This window comes from Ascidiella aspersa, chromosome 5 (genome assembly GCF_963924565.1).
Source record: "Ascidiella aspersa chromosome 5, kaAscAspe10.2, whole genome shotgun sequence".
NCBI classification, from domain to species: Eukaryota; Metazoa; Chordata; class Ascidiacea; order Phlebobranchia; family Ascidiidae; genus Ascidiella; species Ascidiella aspersa.
Window position 1 is genome coordinate 30,188,779 of NC_139451.1, and position 17,004 is coordinate 30,205,782.

Below are 17,004 nucleotides of genomic sequence, written 5' to 3' on the forward strand. Positions count from 1 at the left end.
CATCTGCGTGAGGATTTGTTCTGATCTCTGAAGCTATGTGTGAAGTGTGTTGTACCTTCCTACAGCAGCTGTTTGCCAAGACAGGATAAATAACATTCGGCTTGAAAGAGCAACCCTAGTGTTATTTGAAATCAGTCAACTTGTTAATGACTTTTCCACTTTTGATTGGCGCCATTAATCATAGTTCCATCACGACTTTTATATGTTTATTTTATGTTTCGGTATCGTGATGCTACACATTGAAGCAGATTTTAAATGACGGATGCTGTTAGTCGCAAGTTGAGAATATCTGGTAGTCTAAGTTTTTAAAATGCTAAAAAAATAAGCTACACTTTTAGCAAAATACTGGTTTATAAATTTCTTTTCAATTTTAACATTTTCAAGGCTTTTGTTTCCTCCATAGTTACGTTAGTTCAAGAAGGAACTGCTGTACAGTTAACTACAAGCCTCCTTAGCTCTAGTTGCGCGTGTACAATGAAGTGTGTGTTTAGCGGTTAGATGTTACCTCCGGTTTCTTTAAATGCAGTCCAAAGTACAATCACAGCACCAGACCTGAATCTCACGCAATAAAACACTAGTGGGGGTTGTAAATGTGACGAAAGTAACTCGTGACAAGCTATTATCACTCGCCCAACTACACAGATCTACACGACATGCATTTTATTGCGTTAGAATTCGCTATCATCAGTTTAATTGTCATTTACTTATCAATTTGCACTTAAATCAGCCTTCTATTTTAGATTCGTGTTTGAGCTTAACGGTTTTGAAAATCATGCCTTTCTGTTAATGCATTAACGGTATATAACTAATACTGATGTGTCTGTTTGTAATTACGTTTCTTGATATAAGACTTAGCTCGTCAAAAAATTGTGCTGTGTAACAGATTTACGCTCAGCAACCTTCTGATCATTTACAAAACAAAAGGAAAACCAGGAGGGTTAAAACGGTTTAAAATACAGCATTAAAAATGGCAAGAATGTTAATTACGTTTGGCAACCGAGTTTTATTCATTTCTTTTTGTTTTTGTTACTGATTAAACAGATTAGAAAAGCTAACAAATTTTATTTTGATCGTCGTGCAGATCCGAAATGGAACAATGTAAATAACATAAACAAGTAAAAGCATTTGCTTGTTGCGGAGAAGACATTTCCGAGGCGCGAACGAAGCAAAAGTCGACCACGTGGCGCTGAAGGTCAAACGTGTGACCTTGAAGGTTTAAAACGCTAACACCAAGCTGAATTCAAGCTTTGGCGAACAAGCTGGAACAGTTGCGGTCCGCCGCAGCGTCGACCTTCGGCGGCTCTCAAGGTCACGGTCAAGGTCGGGGTCAAGGTCACGCTGACCCTCGAATGAACCCGGGAAGCCCGTGGCTGAGCGACATGCGCGTCAGAGAACTTGGAAGGCGCTTCACGCGCGATGGTTTCCCGGCTGTACAAAGCTGCCGGTTACGCAAGTACCGCTCCTTTACGTTGCGTGCAGCCATCGTTGCGTGCACGGCTCTTGCGCTATACGAAGCCTTGCAGTCCACTGTTAGCGTTGCCGCTGTTGAAAAGCAGCAGAAAGGTGGCGGACCGACCTTGCTTAAAATGTCGCGAGTCGCACATTTGCGATACAACGAGGGAGCCAAGCACAGAGGTAGGTTTAATTATTATTAAGAAGATTAGGTTTTGGATAAGTTTAAAACAATTGATGTTTGCATTATTTTGAGGATTGCTTAAAACATTGCTATAAACCGTGTCTTTGTTGAACGCAGGAGTGTTATGGTTGATGCGATCAAAACATTGCTTGTAATATTTCAGAGGTTAGTAAGTCCCACTGTCTTTGTTAAACGCAGGAGTAATCATCTTGACGCGGCATCGCTCCGGTTCCTCCTTCTTCAGTCAGCTCTTCAACCAGCGTCCGGATGTCTTCTACCTCTACGAGCCACTGATCCCGTTCGGATACGGATGCGATCCACCAGACGATCCTCTCCGCATCCAACACCTCCGGAAACTCCTCCGATGCGAGTATCCGGATCACAAGGAGCTCAACGTGGAGCTTGGATCAAGGAAGAAGAGTGATGAGAAAACGACAAAGTTGTGCGTCGACAACAACGTCTGCTTCAGGTGATTTAATTGTTTATTGAAAAGTATAAAGGCCCGTTTTCACTACAGCTGCACTAAGCTGCGCTGGGCGTAAAAATCGCTCTAAAACGTAACGTTTTTCTATAGCTCCACGGGGCTTGAGTTTGGCAAACCGTGAAACGCTCGCCACAACATAATTTAAATGCAAATTACGCTTTGCTCAGCTCAGTGCAGCTGTATTGTAAACGGGCCTTTAGAAATGCAAAAGTTTACCCAGGAAGCCATCGCAACCGAATTTGTCGACCAAAAGCAAGACAGACTAGAATCCTAGAAAAATATGTGACCCAGCCCTTCTGAAGTCGCCTAGTTATGGCCGTAGGTCGTAAATTCGACCGTCAATGCAGGCATGTTGTTGTTTGGACAGACTCGGTTAAACTGCGATGTCTATTAATTACTATTACTATTATTTATTGAAAAGTGTTAGAAATGTGAAAGTGTCATCGGACGAGATCGAATCTGTCGATCAATGATGCAGGCAAGGCTGGCAAGGAAAACAACCATTGCCTGCAGTAAGGTTCGAACGCACGATCTCGGCCATAACGGGATCGTTGCTTTACCAGCAAAGCTCCACAGGCTCAGAGAGGGCAAGTCGAGAAATAACCATACGCCTATGCTTGTTTCATTATATTAGTACTAGCAACTTCACATTAAAGGGGATCTACAGTACCATATCATTCAATGGAAGACACACACATATGTGTTTAATAACTGTGATCTAGCCCTTTTGAAGTGCTTTTTGAATAACGATTACGGCTTACGTGGCATTGGTAGGCCTACACCGAAAACCATCGCAGACTGAATCTGTCCATCTATGATGCAAGCAAGGCTGGCAACGAAAACTATAGCCTGCAGTGAGGTTCGAACTCACGACCTCCGGTCATACCGGGACCGTCGCTCTAACAACTGGGTTGTTAGAATTGTGAAAGTTTACACCGAGAGTCACCTGTCGATCAATGATGTAAGCAAGGCTGGCAAAAGCAACTATTGCCTGCAGTGAGGTTCGAACTCACGACCTACAGCCAATTACCTGGACCGTAAGTCGTAATCGTTGGTCAAAAAGCAGCTTCAGGAGGGCTAGATCACAGTTGTTGAACACTTATTTATCAGCTCTAGATGACTTGTTTGGTAAATAACAACACAGTGTGTGTTTTTAGTTGCTTATTGAGTGACATCTTTTTTAATAAGATCGCTTTTCAATTTGTTGAACCTTTTTTAGTATTTTAGATTTCATTTCCCTAAAGACTTTTATATGAGTATATATGGTTAAATTCTTATATAAATCCGGTTCTATTACTAAAAACAAAAATAATTGTCCAACTCTCCTTGCAGCACACTGCAAATTATGCTAAATTTTATATAAAAATTGACTTTTAACATACCCTGCCAAAATACAGGGACAAGATGCGACGAATGTGCACCAAAGACCTGTGCGGAGTCCATTATGACACGTGTCGTAACTGCAAACGGGTGTCGTCGTCACAAGCATCTTCCATGTGTCACAAGTCGCATCTCACAGCGATCAAAGTGATACGACTCTGTCAACTTGAGTCACTCAAACCTCTGCTAGAAGACCCCGATATGGATGTTAAGGTATTTTGTGGATGTTAAGGTATTTGAGGATGTTAAGTTATTTGTAGAGGTTAAGACAATGGTTCTTAAACTTTTTGAGACACGACCCCCGTTTACAATTTTAACCAAAGTCGCGCCCACTTTGTTTCAAAATCAAAACACATAAAGCAGAACAGCAATTTATTTTCAGGTAAGTTGCGTCAATGCGAAGGACTCATGTACAAAAATATAAAAACGACCAAAATTGCTTCTCTGCTTGTCGAGGTTTTATTATAAAAGTTATCCCGCCCACGGGTGCCCCTATGGCAGGGGTGGCCAACACGCAGCTCGCAAGCCGCATGCTGCTCTTCACCCAGATATATGCGGCTCGTTCATGCTGCACTTATGATTTGTTAAAATGTTTCGATTTCATTTTGTGAGCCAGACTCAGGATCGGAAAGAGAAATCCGAGCAGGATCTAAGCAAAGGAAGCGGCGACGACGTTAGCATTAGAAAAACTAAGGACATTTAAGTACAGACGAACATACGAACATACAGGGAATTGTGTATAGTGAAGTAACCTCATATGCCAAATTCAAATCGTATATAAAACTCTACGTCTTTAGCATCAACAAAATAAATCACACCCAGGGAAACCTAAAATAAACCAAGGTTGTAGATTATTGCCGGTTTTGAATTAGACTGTTTGCATTAAGATCATTATATTCAACACTTTTCAAACAAGATAAACTCAAAACGCATACCCAAATAACATTGATAAATGTCATTATATCGAGAAATGTGTATTTTTTCATTCAATGCGTCGCGTATTCTTCTAAATTCAAATTGTGTCTATTTAACGAAATAAAAGCACCTCTTCGCGCTTCGTGCGATCGCTTTATGGGAGTTGGTAAGAAATGGGGTGAAAGGCTATTCTTTTCGTTCCATGTGTGAAAGGTGTGGCTCTCAGCGGTTAACCAAGTAAGAAATGCGGCTCTTGTTGTCTGACTGGTTGGCCACCTCTGCCCTATGGGGTTCGCAGACAATTTTTACCGGGTTTATAAAGCTTACTGGAATCTTAGTTTATAACTCAAAATAGAATGAAATATCCATACGTGCATTTGGACTGGACATAGTGTAATAAATGCAAATAAATATGACCGGAAAAAATATATTTATTACGTCTACTTGCATTATGACGTCATCTCTAAATAACCTTATGTCCATTGTTGTCCTTATGTTCATTGTTGCAAACCAAATTTATTTTTACATTTCCGCGTTTTTTTAGATGTCTGCGTTTGCGAGTTATAACCCCCTGATTTGACAATTAGTTGTATCTTGAACCCTTTTGTTTCGTTCCAGGTACTTCACCTGGTCCGCGATCCGCGCGGGATTTTTGCGTCCCGTGAAAAGTTGGCCGAACCTTGGCAACACGAGGCCATCAACGACACTTGCAACAAGACCCAGGCAGCGCTCAAGGTGGGATTCGAACCCGCGAACTCTTGGCTTGATGGAAGGTACAAGGTCGTCAGGTGGGCAGACTTTTTATTTTAATTTTTTTGTTTTCATTTTTTCTTTTTTTTTAAAGTGAAGATACGTGGAACTAACTTCAGGGGTTTTTAATTAAGTTATTTAAAAAAATAAATTATTTTTTGAAGAAACGAGTTTAATTTTAAACACCTAAAATGCAGATGGGTTAAGGTTTCGGAACTGAATGGAGTTATACGGGGATTTTAAACTGGGGCCCGTGAACCCCTTTGTTCATCAACATATGCTTGTAGAATAAATTTGTTTTAACGTTACTGCCAAAGGATCTATAATAACTTCCGCTGGCTAACAACAAACTGAAAAATAATCAAGCTTCTTCTTCTAAATTTAATTTGATTCTGACTGACACAAGTGATTTTAGGGCAAATTGAGTTTTGTCTTCGATCATTTTTAAAACAATAAATAAATTAATTTTTCCATCTTTCTGTTTCAAAACCATTTACCAAAAAGTAATTTATCTAAATTGATGAATTCCAAAATTTAGTTATCGTTTTCTAGTGAATAACGTAACTGCGTACAAGATTTGGTCTTCCTAGACCTATATTTCTTCGGATCTAATTGTGCTGGGCACAAGGATTCAAATGAGCTGAGTTAACGTTGTCTTCCTGTCCCTAATAATAAACTTTCAATTGGTTTCTCTGTATTCATGCCTGTTGTTATATTTCGCTACATTATATAGTAAAATGAACCATCAGCTCTATCACTTTGGTTAAGAAACGCGGTTACAAATTCTATCAATAATTTAGATTCCAATATTGTGTTTCGCTTTTCTGCTTAAAAAGCGCAATTTAAAGCCGGGAGATATTTAAAAACTGTCATAGTAATCGTAACCGGACTAAGGGAAAATCCTTTGTTGTAATGCAGATACGAGGATCTTTGTCGGCGTCCGCTACAAGTCGCTAGAGAGGTGTACAATTTCGTGGGACTTCGAATGACGAGTTCTATGGAAAAGTGGATTGTTTCTAACACTGCTGTAAGTTTTGGAGCATAATAGCTGGAGCCAGGCACAATTTTATTCAACGTTTTTAACACATGTATTTAGACTACATTTTACCTAAATTATCAGTGTTTTTTCTGAAAGTCTATTTGTATTGTGACGTCAATATATGACGTCATATTTGACAATTTCTTGTCTACCGTGATACACGCAAAGCATAAAAAATTACGTAGTAAAAAAGTTTAAGAACCCCTGCTATACACGGATTTGTAATGAAGTTTAATGTTGAATGTTAAAGCTAAAAAAGTTGAGTAAACCGACGTTATCCTAATAAGGACCTTTCGATAGATGCTTGTATCATCATCAGTTTATCGACAGTAACAGGTATCGGAACGTCTTCATCAAGTTAATGTCAATTTATTTGTCATTTTTGGCTTTAAAATTGAGTTAAGGGCAAATTGAGTTTTGTCTTCGATCTTAAACAATAAATAAATTAATTCCATCTTACTGTTTCAAAACGATTTACCAAATAATAGCTAGCGACAGGCGCAATTTTATTAAAAAAATATTCTCTGGCATTTATATTTCTTCTCCAATGTTTCGGCATTAAAGACGTTATTTACCATGAAGAAGGCGTCTTTAATAGGTTTCCAAAATGTTGGAGGATTAATATAATTACCGGAGGAGCTGTTTTTTCGATAATAGCTTGAGGTTACCATTAGACGTAGAACGAAAATCAAATTCCGTACAAAAGGATGTAGCATTATGTGAACGTTTTTAATCATACTTTATGAAATGAATGGCATTATTGGAAAAAAAGCATTATTGGAAACGTTTTTATATCCTTTTGTATGGGCTTTGATATGCATTACGATGTTTATAATCAGGCCAATTTGAGTGAATTAAACGAGCCATAAGACAATCCAATAAAAAATTAGGTCCGTAAAGCATTATTTAACTGATTGATGAAAGTATGGCTTTTGTAAAGATCAGCAAAAATACATTTTTCGGTGGTTGTGTAATGGAGATTATAATTAATGCCGGCAAATGTTTGTACAATTTCAATAAACTAATTTGAGAAGCTAGTTATGCTTGCTCTATATACTGTTATTCAACAGCTTTTAATATTACAAAAACAAGCTGTTTAGATTTTCTTCAAGATTATAATAAATGCATGCCGCCTTATAATAAAAATGTATAATTAACGCACGCCGCCAAATATAGGAAGTTAGTCTTGCACTAAGCTGACAGAAACAAGCTGTTTATTTTCTTAATTCATCGCAGGCCAGCCTCGCCAACCTCGGCGACGTGCGAGCGGTCAAGGTCGCCCACAAGGTCGGCGGAAAGCGCGCCAAAACATCGCTGTTGCGTGACGCCATCGTCAGCGACCCGTACACAACCACGCGCAACTCTAGCGCCGTCTGGCGGGCGTGGCGGGAGCAGTTGGACGTCACTAGAGTGCGCCAAGTGCAGGCGGGCTGCGAACAAGTAATGGAGGCGCTTCAGTACGTGAAAGTACGCGAACAGTGGCAACTTGACGAGTCGCAGTTTCACGTGCTTGGAAGTATTTGCTCACAGAGGGTGCTTCCAAGATGTAGGGTGCTGGACTTGTTGCTGCAGCAGAACTAAACTTGGGTACACTATGCACGGATCTGTAATGTCGCCTAATTAATTTTAAAGCAAAAAGGTCGAGTATATCGACATTATCTTGATTAAGACGTTTCGATACGAACTTACATCATCTTCAGTTAATCAAGATGATGTCGATATACTCGACCGTTGGCTTTGCAATTGTTTACCAAGACCTAGCATTGTTTTGGGTATTTTTGCTGCTGCTTACCTATGATCAGTGGCAGATTTGAATTTTATTTGCGTAGTTTGATGAAACCGTGTTTGGCTTCATCGGATTCTAAATAGGCGATTAGACAACTTTACGATATTCTGGGGTTTTCGCTTTGCTCGAATCGATAACATCTGCGTAATGTTGTGTTTCAGCATCGAATGTAATTAGAATACATTTTAACTAAATTATATCAGCACTTTTTTGAAAGTTTATCTGTATTGTGACGTCAATTTATGACGTCATAATTGAAAATTTCTTGCCTACCGTGGTCCACGCGAAGCAACAAAAAAACTTAAGAACCCCTGCTATATACGGATTTGTAATGAATTTTAATGTTGAATGTTAAAGCGATAACATCTGCGTAATGTTGCTTTTGCATTGAAAGTAACACCTTTCCGAACCTAAGGCTTTAACAAAACATACGCACCATATGATGTTATCAAGGTTAAGTCCCGTTTAGATAAAAGTTTTTGACTCCTAAATTGACACAAGTTTGTGACACCACGTTGTGACGTAGCTTTGTGACGTCATTTAAAAAAATGTATTACCCCTTCACAAAATCTTGAATCCTCCCCTGTATATGCTAGTTCGTTCCAAACCTTTTTGAGTTGCGACTCCCTTTAAAAAGGTGAATATATTTTGCGGAATCCTTACTAGCATGTTCGGTATTTTGTTTGAGTTAATGTCAGAATAAACGTGTAGAACAAATACATCTACCGTACACCTTACACAATGTTGAGAAATATCCTTAGTTTTTCGACTCTAACCATACACATAAAATGCTATCAAGAAGCTTACAAATGGAGCAAATTAGAAAAACTATAAGGTTATTTAAAAATACCTTGAGCATTAGCCACATCTGATCGGTATACACATGCAAAAACTGTGATGTAATCCATCTGTCGTACAGGCCAACGATGGCCTAACTCGTAATACACCACTTGTGTTTTTGTCAGTGTAGCCTATATCAGACGGCTATAGTTAGGGATTTGCGTTACGTTTGCTACAGAAAGCCGCTCAATGATGAAGTTTTACATTTTTGCCTTTTTTTTATTCGATAGTAAGGCTTTTATTACCCGTATAAACAGATCCTTTCTTGTAAAATGCTTAAGATTTCTTTTTGTCTGGCATTTTTTACTTACGATGATGCAATGCCGTTTGCATTTTTGTTCCTTGCGTAAAATTGGACATTTCTTATCAAAAAAATTGCCAAATTTTTTTAGAAGCGCAAAAACACTGTTTTTTACAGGCCGCTTTTTATACCGTTTTCTACATTTTCATATATTATGAAGCTTAATTGATGCAGCAATACGTTTTATTTGTCTTTTAACTTTTCTATACACTGACAACTTTTCTAATTTTAAAATATGTTTTACTCCTAAAAGTTTAAATTTTTAAAATAATATTCTCTGCAAACGATAATTTTTATACTTAAACTTTTCTAAGATATAATTTACGAATATAAATTCTTTTTTGTCTGTTTTCTATAGTGTTGTACCCTGTTATTCTACTATTTGTTTTGTCAGCGCAACATATCCGTCTTGTTTTATATCGTTTTGCAATAAACTGATAGAGTTGGTTAAAATTTACATATTTTATATTTATGTACATTTTGCCAAAAGTTAAAAGTCAATTAGAATACGAGAAAAGTAAAATAATTGAACTGATTCTGACGGACATTTGGATTTATAAAAAGCATTTGAAGGTATCATGACGTTGGAGTCAATTTGTCTATATTTTCACGTTTTGAAACGATTTTTATCCTTTAAATACTTATGTTATTACCAGTAGACGACGATGTAATCAACAGTAGACAACGGAATCTGAAAAATAATCTTGCCTTTTAGTTTCTTAAAAAATGATTGTGTATTTTTTAACGGTCTAACGATTTATTTACCGCCCTTATGTTATATACAATTCTCGTCTATGATACCTTTACAGGACATTACAGTGTTAGCTATAGTCTAACAAATCCTAAAAAAACATCCGCAAGATGTCACTCATGAGTTTTAATTTCGCGTTTCTGGCTGAATATCGTTTTGTGAAAACAAATTTGCCGTATATTTCCTAAATGCAGATAAAGTACAGTTAAAATGTTGTCGGACGTACTTTCGTAATTTGGATGCAATTTTCAACTGGTCAGCTATTGATTAATGCTAACTACAGATTTTGCTCCATATAGTTTATTTTTTGTGCAATGATAATAATCAATTTAAGAAAGTTAGACACAAAATTTATATGCGATCGTTAATCTCTCCAATTAACCGGTGCATGTATAAAACAAAATTTGGAAACACCTGGTATAGACTTCAATGAAATAAAATTCTGAACAGCGCACCGAAAGTCCTCTTCTTTACAAGATTTCCGCTTAAACAAACTTAACCACTTTTTTCCAATTCAGGTTCACAACAGCAGTTAACCATAACCTATACACAAACAACGGCCGATACGAGCAACCTATTTTCCGGGCACACGGGTCAGTAGTCGTAGAATCTCGCATCACTCATCGGATCCATTATGTGAGTGATGTTAACACTCAAAACTCCAGTTCCGATTACTTACTTTTTGTCTGGAAATACGTGTTATTCAACTACTTGGGTGGCACTGTTTTTAGAATGGTTATTTTCATTATTTGCCGGGTTGTCAGTGTGATCATTCTTACTCTAGTTATTTAAGTTGATTTTTTCGGATCTGGATTGACTGGTACTCGCCCTCGTCTTGTTCTATTTATCATTATTTAGATAAATTAATTGATTGAATTGATTTCTAAGATATATAATTGATTAAAATTGATTTTCTTTTTTCTTTTACAAAATGGTTTTTCATGGCCTTATTTGCGTAAAAATGAGCATGTAAAACTATTTCCTGACGATATGTGTTGTTTTATAATAGATACTTATTGCGACAACAACTCTCGTTGTAAGATAGATATTTTACTCTTAGCGATAACTTAAATCTTACTTTACTAACTAAGGTATACCTTGGACTTTGGTGATAGTCGCATTAGTATAATTCTTAATATGGAAATTGGGTTGAACTGTTTAACGACAAATTGTATTCAAGCTTTTGTACAACCGTGCTAACAGACTTGGACAACTAGATAATTCTAGTTTTCTAATTCAATGAATTAGAGCAAAATGTGGGTGGTTCTAATTCTAATCTAATTTGTGAATTGCTTGTGTGCTCTAATTTTAGTTCTAATCTAATTCCGATTTTACCAAAAATCCTACTTTGTCCAACGGCATTTTTAGTCTCTTAGTGAAAACAAAGAATTTGAATTCAAACTCTTTGGTTGAAACGTAATTTTCACGGACTAAAAATCATATGCTATGCTAAAACACATAATTGACATGCACATTCCTATTAAAATACTTCTCGCTTTAATTGTAATTGATTGTGAATAATAAATTGTAATTTTAGTTTAAATTCTAGTTCAAATTCGTTTTTTAAGAACTCGGTAATTCTAATTCTAATCTAATTTGAGAAAACTCAAAATGATCTAGCTCTAATTCTAATAATTTTTGGAAAACCTGAAATGCTAATTTTCAAAAGCTAACATAAATCTAGTTGTCCAAGTCTGCCGTTCTTCATCAGGTCGAGGTAGAAACGAGAGAAATTAAAATATACGAAGTAGATGTACAAGCGTCTGCAAAATATCACCTTTAATTTACGCTATTTCTTTTACTTATTTTGGACGTTTATGGGCTTACGTTGTTGCATTGAATTTAAGTCTAGTTTTGTTTTGGTATTGTGTTTGTATAGATTCTAAAAGGAACTGTTTAAATTTAAAACGTCGCAGAAATTGCCATTGATTTATTAGACGTTTTTGGCCACTCAGTAGTGCTGTTATAAGATTATCCACTTGCACGTAACTCCGTTGTATTAATTATATCAATCATCAAAACTGTCCAGTTGCTTTGACGTTGCCAACAAGCCTATATTGGTGGCTTCTCATATATCATCAGTTGAACTTGATGCAACAGCGCTTCATATTTCATCGATTTGATAAAGCATTAGCGGCAATACCAGCTCGTGGTATATCGTTTTACGCTTCCACCACACATTTTTACCTAATTAATTTGCTCCCGGCTGTTTTAGCCATGACCTTGGTTAAATATGCAAATGAGCAAGCTCCAATGCAACCGCTTCGAAGTATCGTAGTTATGCTGGGTTTAATTATTGCGCTATAGTTAAGGGGAGTAAAATTGTCACTTTACTCTGATGTTTATCGGAAACGTGAAAATTGTGTTTTGGTGTTGCTTCCCTCCTGTTCTCCGCGTTTAATTTCGTTTTTGCTTGTTTGTATTGATGTCAAAACTTGCAAAAATCAATAAACCACACCTTTTAATATACGGTAACAACATTCATATGTTTTAGTAAATAATTCAAAGATGGTTTGTATTAAAATGATAGAAGTGATTAAAGGAAAAATTGGCCATAATTGAAGGACAGTATTTCCTTAATTAATTAAAAGCCACAAACCTAAGTAACTATATACGGTTGCGCTTAATTAGATATGTTTATCATATTTTCCAAAGTTTTGACTTTTTTTATTATTTAAATCTAAATAAATGGAAAGTATTAACTGATAACTCGAATTGCTTTAAAAGGTTTAAAAAGTATTAGTGGGAATTGTACGCTGTTTAGAGATACCCCATTTCATTTATAACCTCCTGTCTGTTAAACAGAAATAGCCGTTCATGTAAAAACAAAAGACGTTAGGGCATCTAGACGTCGCTTTCACCGTCAATTAGAGCCGTCTTCAAATAACTGTCAGTCGGCCGGCCATTTCCCACAGACTAAAGAGCCGAGCCAAAACAAACCAGGGCTGGTTCAGCTGGACTTCAGGTATGCCAAGTTTTGGCTGGAAGACGTAAATAAGAAGATGGAAAGATGTCTCGATTTAATTAGGTTGGCTTGCTCAGTCGCACCAAACACTTGGCAAGTCTGACACATTTTGTTGATTTTCACGTATCGCTTTGGTGAACTGTTGCGCTTAATTCAACAAAAATCATCCTCGTTTTGCCAAACATGTGTACCACACATGCTATATACATATACTCACTTTTAAATAGTCTTGAAACCAATGAGTTGTTGGCGTACCCTTTGTTTTTAGAAAATCTCAAAATATCTAACAGAAATAGGCTTCTACACAACGGTGATGTAGTTATTAATACTTAAAGGTTTTAGTCAAGGATAAAAAATACAAAACCTTATACAATTTAACAACATTATATTCTTCTGTATGGGCTCTGGTATTTAACTACGTTCAACTAATCATCCAACAATCCCCGATTTGGCCAAAATTCTAACTAAAATCGGTTTCACAACTCTCTTAAGTCCAAGTCGGAACCACGTTTTTTCACGCTTTAAGTATTGGGAAATATTTTTGTGTATGTTTTGTTTTTAATGTTTGCAAGATGCTCCAAAATATATTCAATCTGAATCTTGAGCGTTGGAAAATGCAAGCGGTATTTAAGCACGCTTTTCAAACAGCCGAGTTGGGATTAAAGGGTTAAGCGCTCTGCCCCGGGTGCTCAATCGTACCTTGTGACGTCATCTGAACTCTAGCTGGCCCCGGGCGCCGCGTCCGCCGTCGCCGCACTTGCCCCGGCAAAAGGCCCGACCGTCCCATCGATAACCCTTGACAATGACTGGGCTCGTTTATCAGAGCTAGGCGCTACGGCTGCTGTTTGTAGACGCAGAGTGCTCCCGTATATACGGCGTTTTGAGGCAAGGGACGGGTCAAGAATTTACACAAGGGAGGGAGATATTTGTTCGTGACCCTCCTGTTTTTTAATTGATTTTTTTCGTTTTTATATTTATTGTGTGTTGTTACAGTTTATTCATTGATTTTTTTTAATTTGAATGTATTTTTTTTGTTAAACTGCGCTTTGTTCGTGACCCTTCTGTTTCATAATTGATTTTTTTCGTTTTTATACTCATTGTGTGTTGTTACAGTTTATACATGTGTTTTTTTTAATTTGAATGCATTTTTTTTGTTAAGCTGTGCTTTGTTCGTGTGGCATTCTTTTTAGGAATTTTATTCACTTCATTTTGTTTCAATATTGTTTAGAAAACTTTTAATTTATTGGTTGATTGGTTAATACATGTGTTGTATATTTATTATTTCGAAAATAGGTATGCTAACAGCGCCAATGGTCTTATATCAGTTCAATCACTCCCTGAAGATATGATAGTGCTCTGGAGCTGTAAAATTAAACCTTGTCCGGTTCGTAGCCCATAACCTTAGCAGTTGTACGTCAAAATAAACACAGAAAGATGAACTTTATGTAGCTTCAAAAACAGTCCAATTAATATATAAAAAAATCTCAAATTAAAATATTATATATCTTGCCTTACTCACCAGCAAAGCTGTTAGAGAAATACAAAAAACACTAAAAAGTTAACGAACCCCGTGGTGGGCCCCTACGCCATTATGGGGCTACCCCAAAAATCCTACCCCTTCCCAGGGTGTGCACCTGACAGGGGTTTGGGTTTGGACAAATCGTTGCATCGCTGAGGCCGGCTGTGCAAGCCCTTAGAGGGGTGGCGAACTTGTGAAATATGCCTTTTTTCCCAATTAAGGGAAGGCAGTCTGGACATGTGCAGGGAAATGTGAGCTCAAGGCCTTCATTTGTGCATTAGAAGTCACTAAATTACTTGGAGTTAAGGTGTAAACTGTGAGAGCGAAGTTTGGCCGGCTGGCTGGCCGAACAATCCGGCTGTGCTTTCTCGAGTGTTGATGGATGGAGTGAACTCAAAAAAGCTGGACTTTTCAGATTGTCTTATTTAGCCAGGATCTGTCGCGCGCTATTATAGACGCTTGGAGATTTGATCTGGTCAAGGTTTATTATTTAACCGCCGCTGTGATTAATGAGATGGTCATTAAAAGTGGCCTTAAACCCTGGAAAATGTTTGAGACTTGCGAGATAGTTAAGAAAAGTTTGAAAACAATACACAGGTTTTAATTGCAATTTTGAATAAAAGTTGAACGCCATATCTATTAACTAAACATAAGTTCTTCTGGTATTTATTTGTTGGACCTGCGTTTCGGCTGCACATCCAGGATGCCTTCACTAGGTAACGTAACAACACCACGCCCAAATTTATTCTACTTAAAAGATTTATTTGTTGAAAATCAATAGAAAATCATTCAAACCTTCAAAATCCTGCGTATAGGCGTTGACATTCGTTCTACGTCAATTATGCTCCACAGATGTATATATAAATTTAATAAATTAACTTTAATAAAAAAATTCAATTTTGCTTACAATGCAGCTTTTGTAAACTTTATAGGATATTTGATCGTTGAATTAAGCTTGCTTTAAAAAGAATTTAATCAATCGTTTTTCGTAGCCGTGTTTGTATAATTATAAGTCTGGAAATCTAATGGCTTTATTTAACGACAAATTGCATTAAAATCTTGACAAGCTTTCGTACACCCGTGCTTAATTTCCTACTTCAACTTGATGAAGCACGGTTGTGCGAAAACCTGTCAAGATTTTACAAGATGTCGTTAAAGAGCGCCACCTGATTTACATATTTATAATTTAATGTTTCAATTGGATCCCAAAAGGCGCCATTTTTTCGAGAACCGATGTATGTACGTTGCGCATTTGTACCCTCTGTAAAAGTACTTTGTTTCGACGTATTTTTACGGAACTTTCGTTATTTTGTTGCTAAATGAATTGATGAATGTATCCTAGGTTAATGTTCCCATTTCCGAATCACGGAGTTGACCGTCTGACCAACAATTAATGACCGGAGTAAATTCGATATCGCAGACTAACCCCTTCACGTTTCAGACGAGCGCTAGAGTTTCGTCGCACGATTAATCAGTCGGAATTAGTCTCGTCAAAGTTGAAGGGCCTTGGAATGGCCGGAGATTTCACTTTGAAACTATTAAAAGTAACCTTGACCGGCTCCAGCTCGTTTTAAAGGAGCAACGAGCACCTTAGACAGGTTTTGAAGAATTAATATAGACTTTGAAGCATAATTGTCGCAGGCTGTAGTTAGACGTTGTCAGAATGTTAAAGATGAATAAAGATATATTCGAAATTTAAAATTTATTTAAAAGGTTCGAAATGCTACCGACATTCGAGTATTGGCATTGATATATTCTTACTAAAAATAGGCTTCGTATAAACAGCTCGACTTATAAGATAAATTATGTAATTGCTTTTTTGCGTTATATATCTACTATCATGTGTTTTTAATTTCAGCAGCAACTGTATTGAATTGAACTGCTTATATCAGGGGTGTCCAACATGAGGCACGCGTGCCAAATGTGGCACGCGACGTAATAAAAAATGGCACGCAAGCCCCTCAAAAATACAGCCAATTGTCAAAAAAGCTAAATTTGTTATACAGCCAATTGTCATTGTTTATTCACAATACAAAGCAATCCCAGCAATTACGACAACAAACAATTACTTCTTATATTCTTATATTATAACACTATACTGTTTTTATTTTTTGTATAAAAGCGCTTTTGATATTAAAAAAAAATAGTTAAACTTTAGCACGGGAAGAAGTTATAAGATAAAAATTGGCACGTCGGCATGTTTGAGTTGTACACCCCTGGTTTAGATATTTACAAATTTTCAGCTGCAATATTAGAAAGTTAAAATATAAGGAAAACGCGGAGGTTTTAGATGTTTATTTGAATTTAACGACTGCTTATTATAATATTCAACGTAAAAAATTAGAAGATAATTCTATGCAAAATAGCTTATTGGGTTAATTTTGGTAGATAATTGCTAAACATGTAGGAAAAATTTAATAGGTATAGGACTAATTATCTGGTGTAAATATTCCGATATAAAATAAAAATGGTTGCATGTGAAAATAGCCTATGAAAAAGGTAAATAGTCCAAAAAAAATGTTTCTTAAAAATGCGTGTATGTTAACAACCTCTTTATATATACTTTAGACTTTCTTGTCTCAGTCAAAATCAGTCACTATAGGTTCTAGTTTATAAAAGGGAAATATATTTCGCCAAT

At 36.8% G+C, this 17,004-nt stretch overlaps 1 protein-coding gene across 1 annotated transcript; it reads left to right on the plus strand.

Moving 5' to 3' along the window:
• Positions 1 to 1,054: 1,054 nt before the first annotated feature.
• Positions 1,055 to 9,535, plus strand: LOC146146305 (carbohydrate sulfotransferase 1-like). Its single transcript, XM_083389828.1, has 6 exons — positions 1,055 to 1,635; positions 1,835 to 2,105; positions 3,518 to 3,713; positions 5,034 to 5,203; positions 6,084 to 6,192; positions 7,441 to 9,535. The coding sequence occupies exons 1-6, from the start codon at positions 1,350 to 1,352 to the stop codon at positions 7,783 to 7,785; spliced, it is 1,377 nt and encodes a 458-aa protein (XP_083245954.1). The 5' UTR covers positions 1,055 to 1,349; the 3' UTR covers positions 7,786 to 9,535.
• The last annotated feature ends 7,469 nt before the right edge of the window (positions 9,536 to 17,004 follow it).

Excerpts from the sequence above, each read along its gene's own strand:
- LOC146146305 (XM_083389828.1), top strand. The coding sequence starts at position 1,350 with ATGAACCCGGGAAGCCCGTGGCTGAGCGACATGCGCGTCAGAGAACTT. Across the intron at positions 1,636-1,834 it reads CGAGGGAGCCAAGCACAGAG|GAGTAATCATCTTGACGCGG; the intron begins GTAGGTTTAATT and ends TGTTAAACGCAG. Across the intron at positions 6,193-7,440 it reads GGATTGTTTCTAACACTGCT|GCCAGCCTCGCCAACCTCGG; the intron begins GTAAGTTTTGGA and ends AATTCATCGCAG.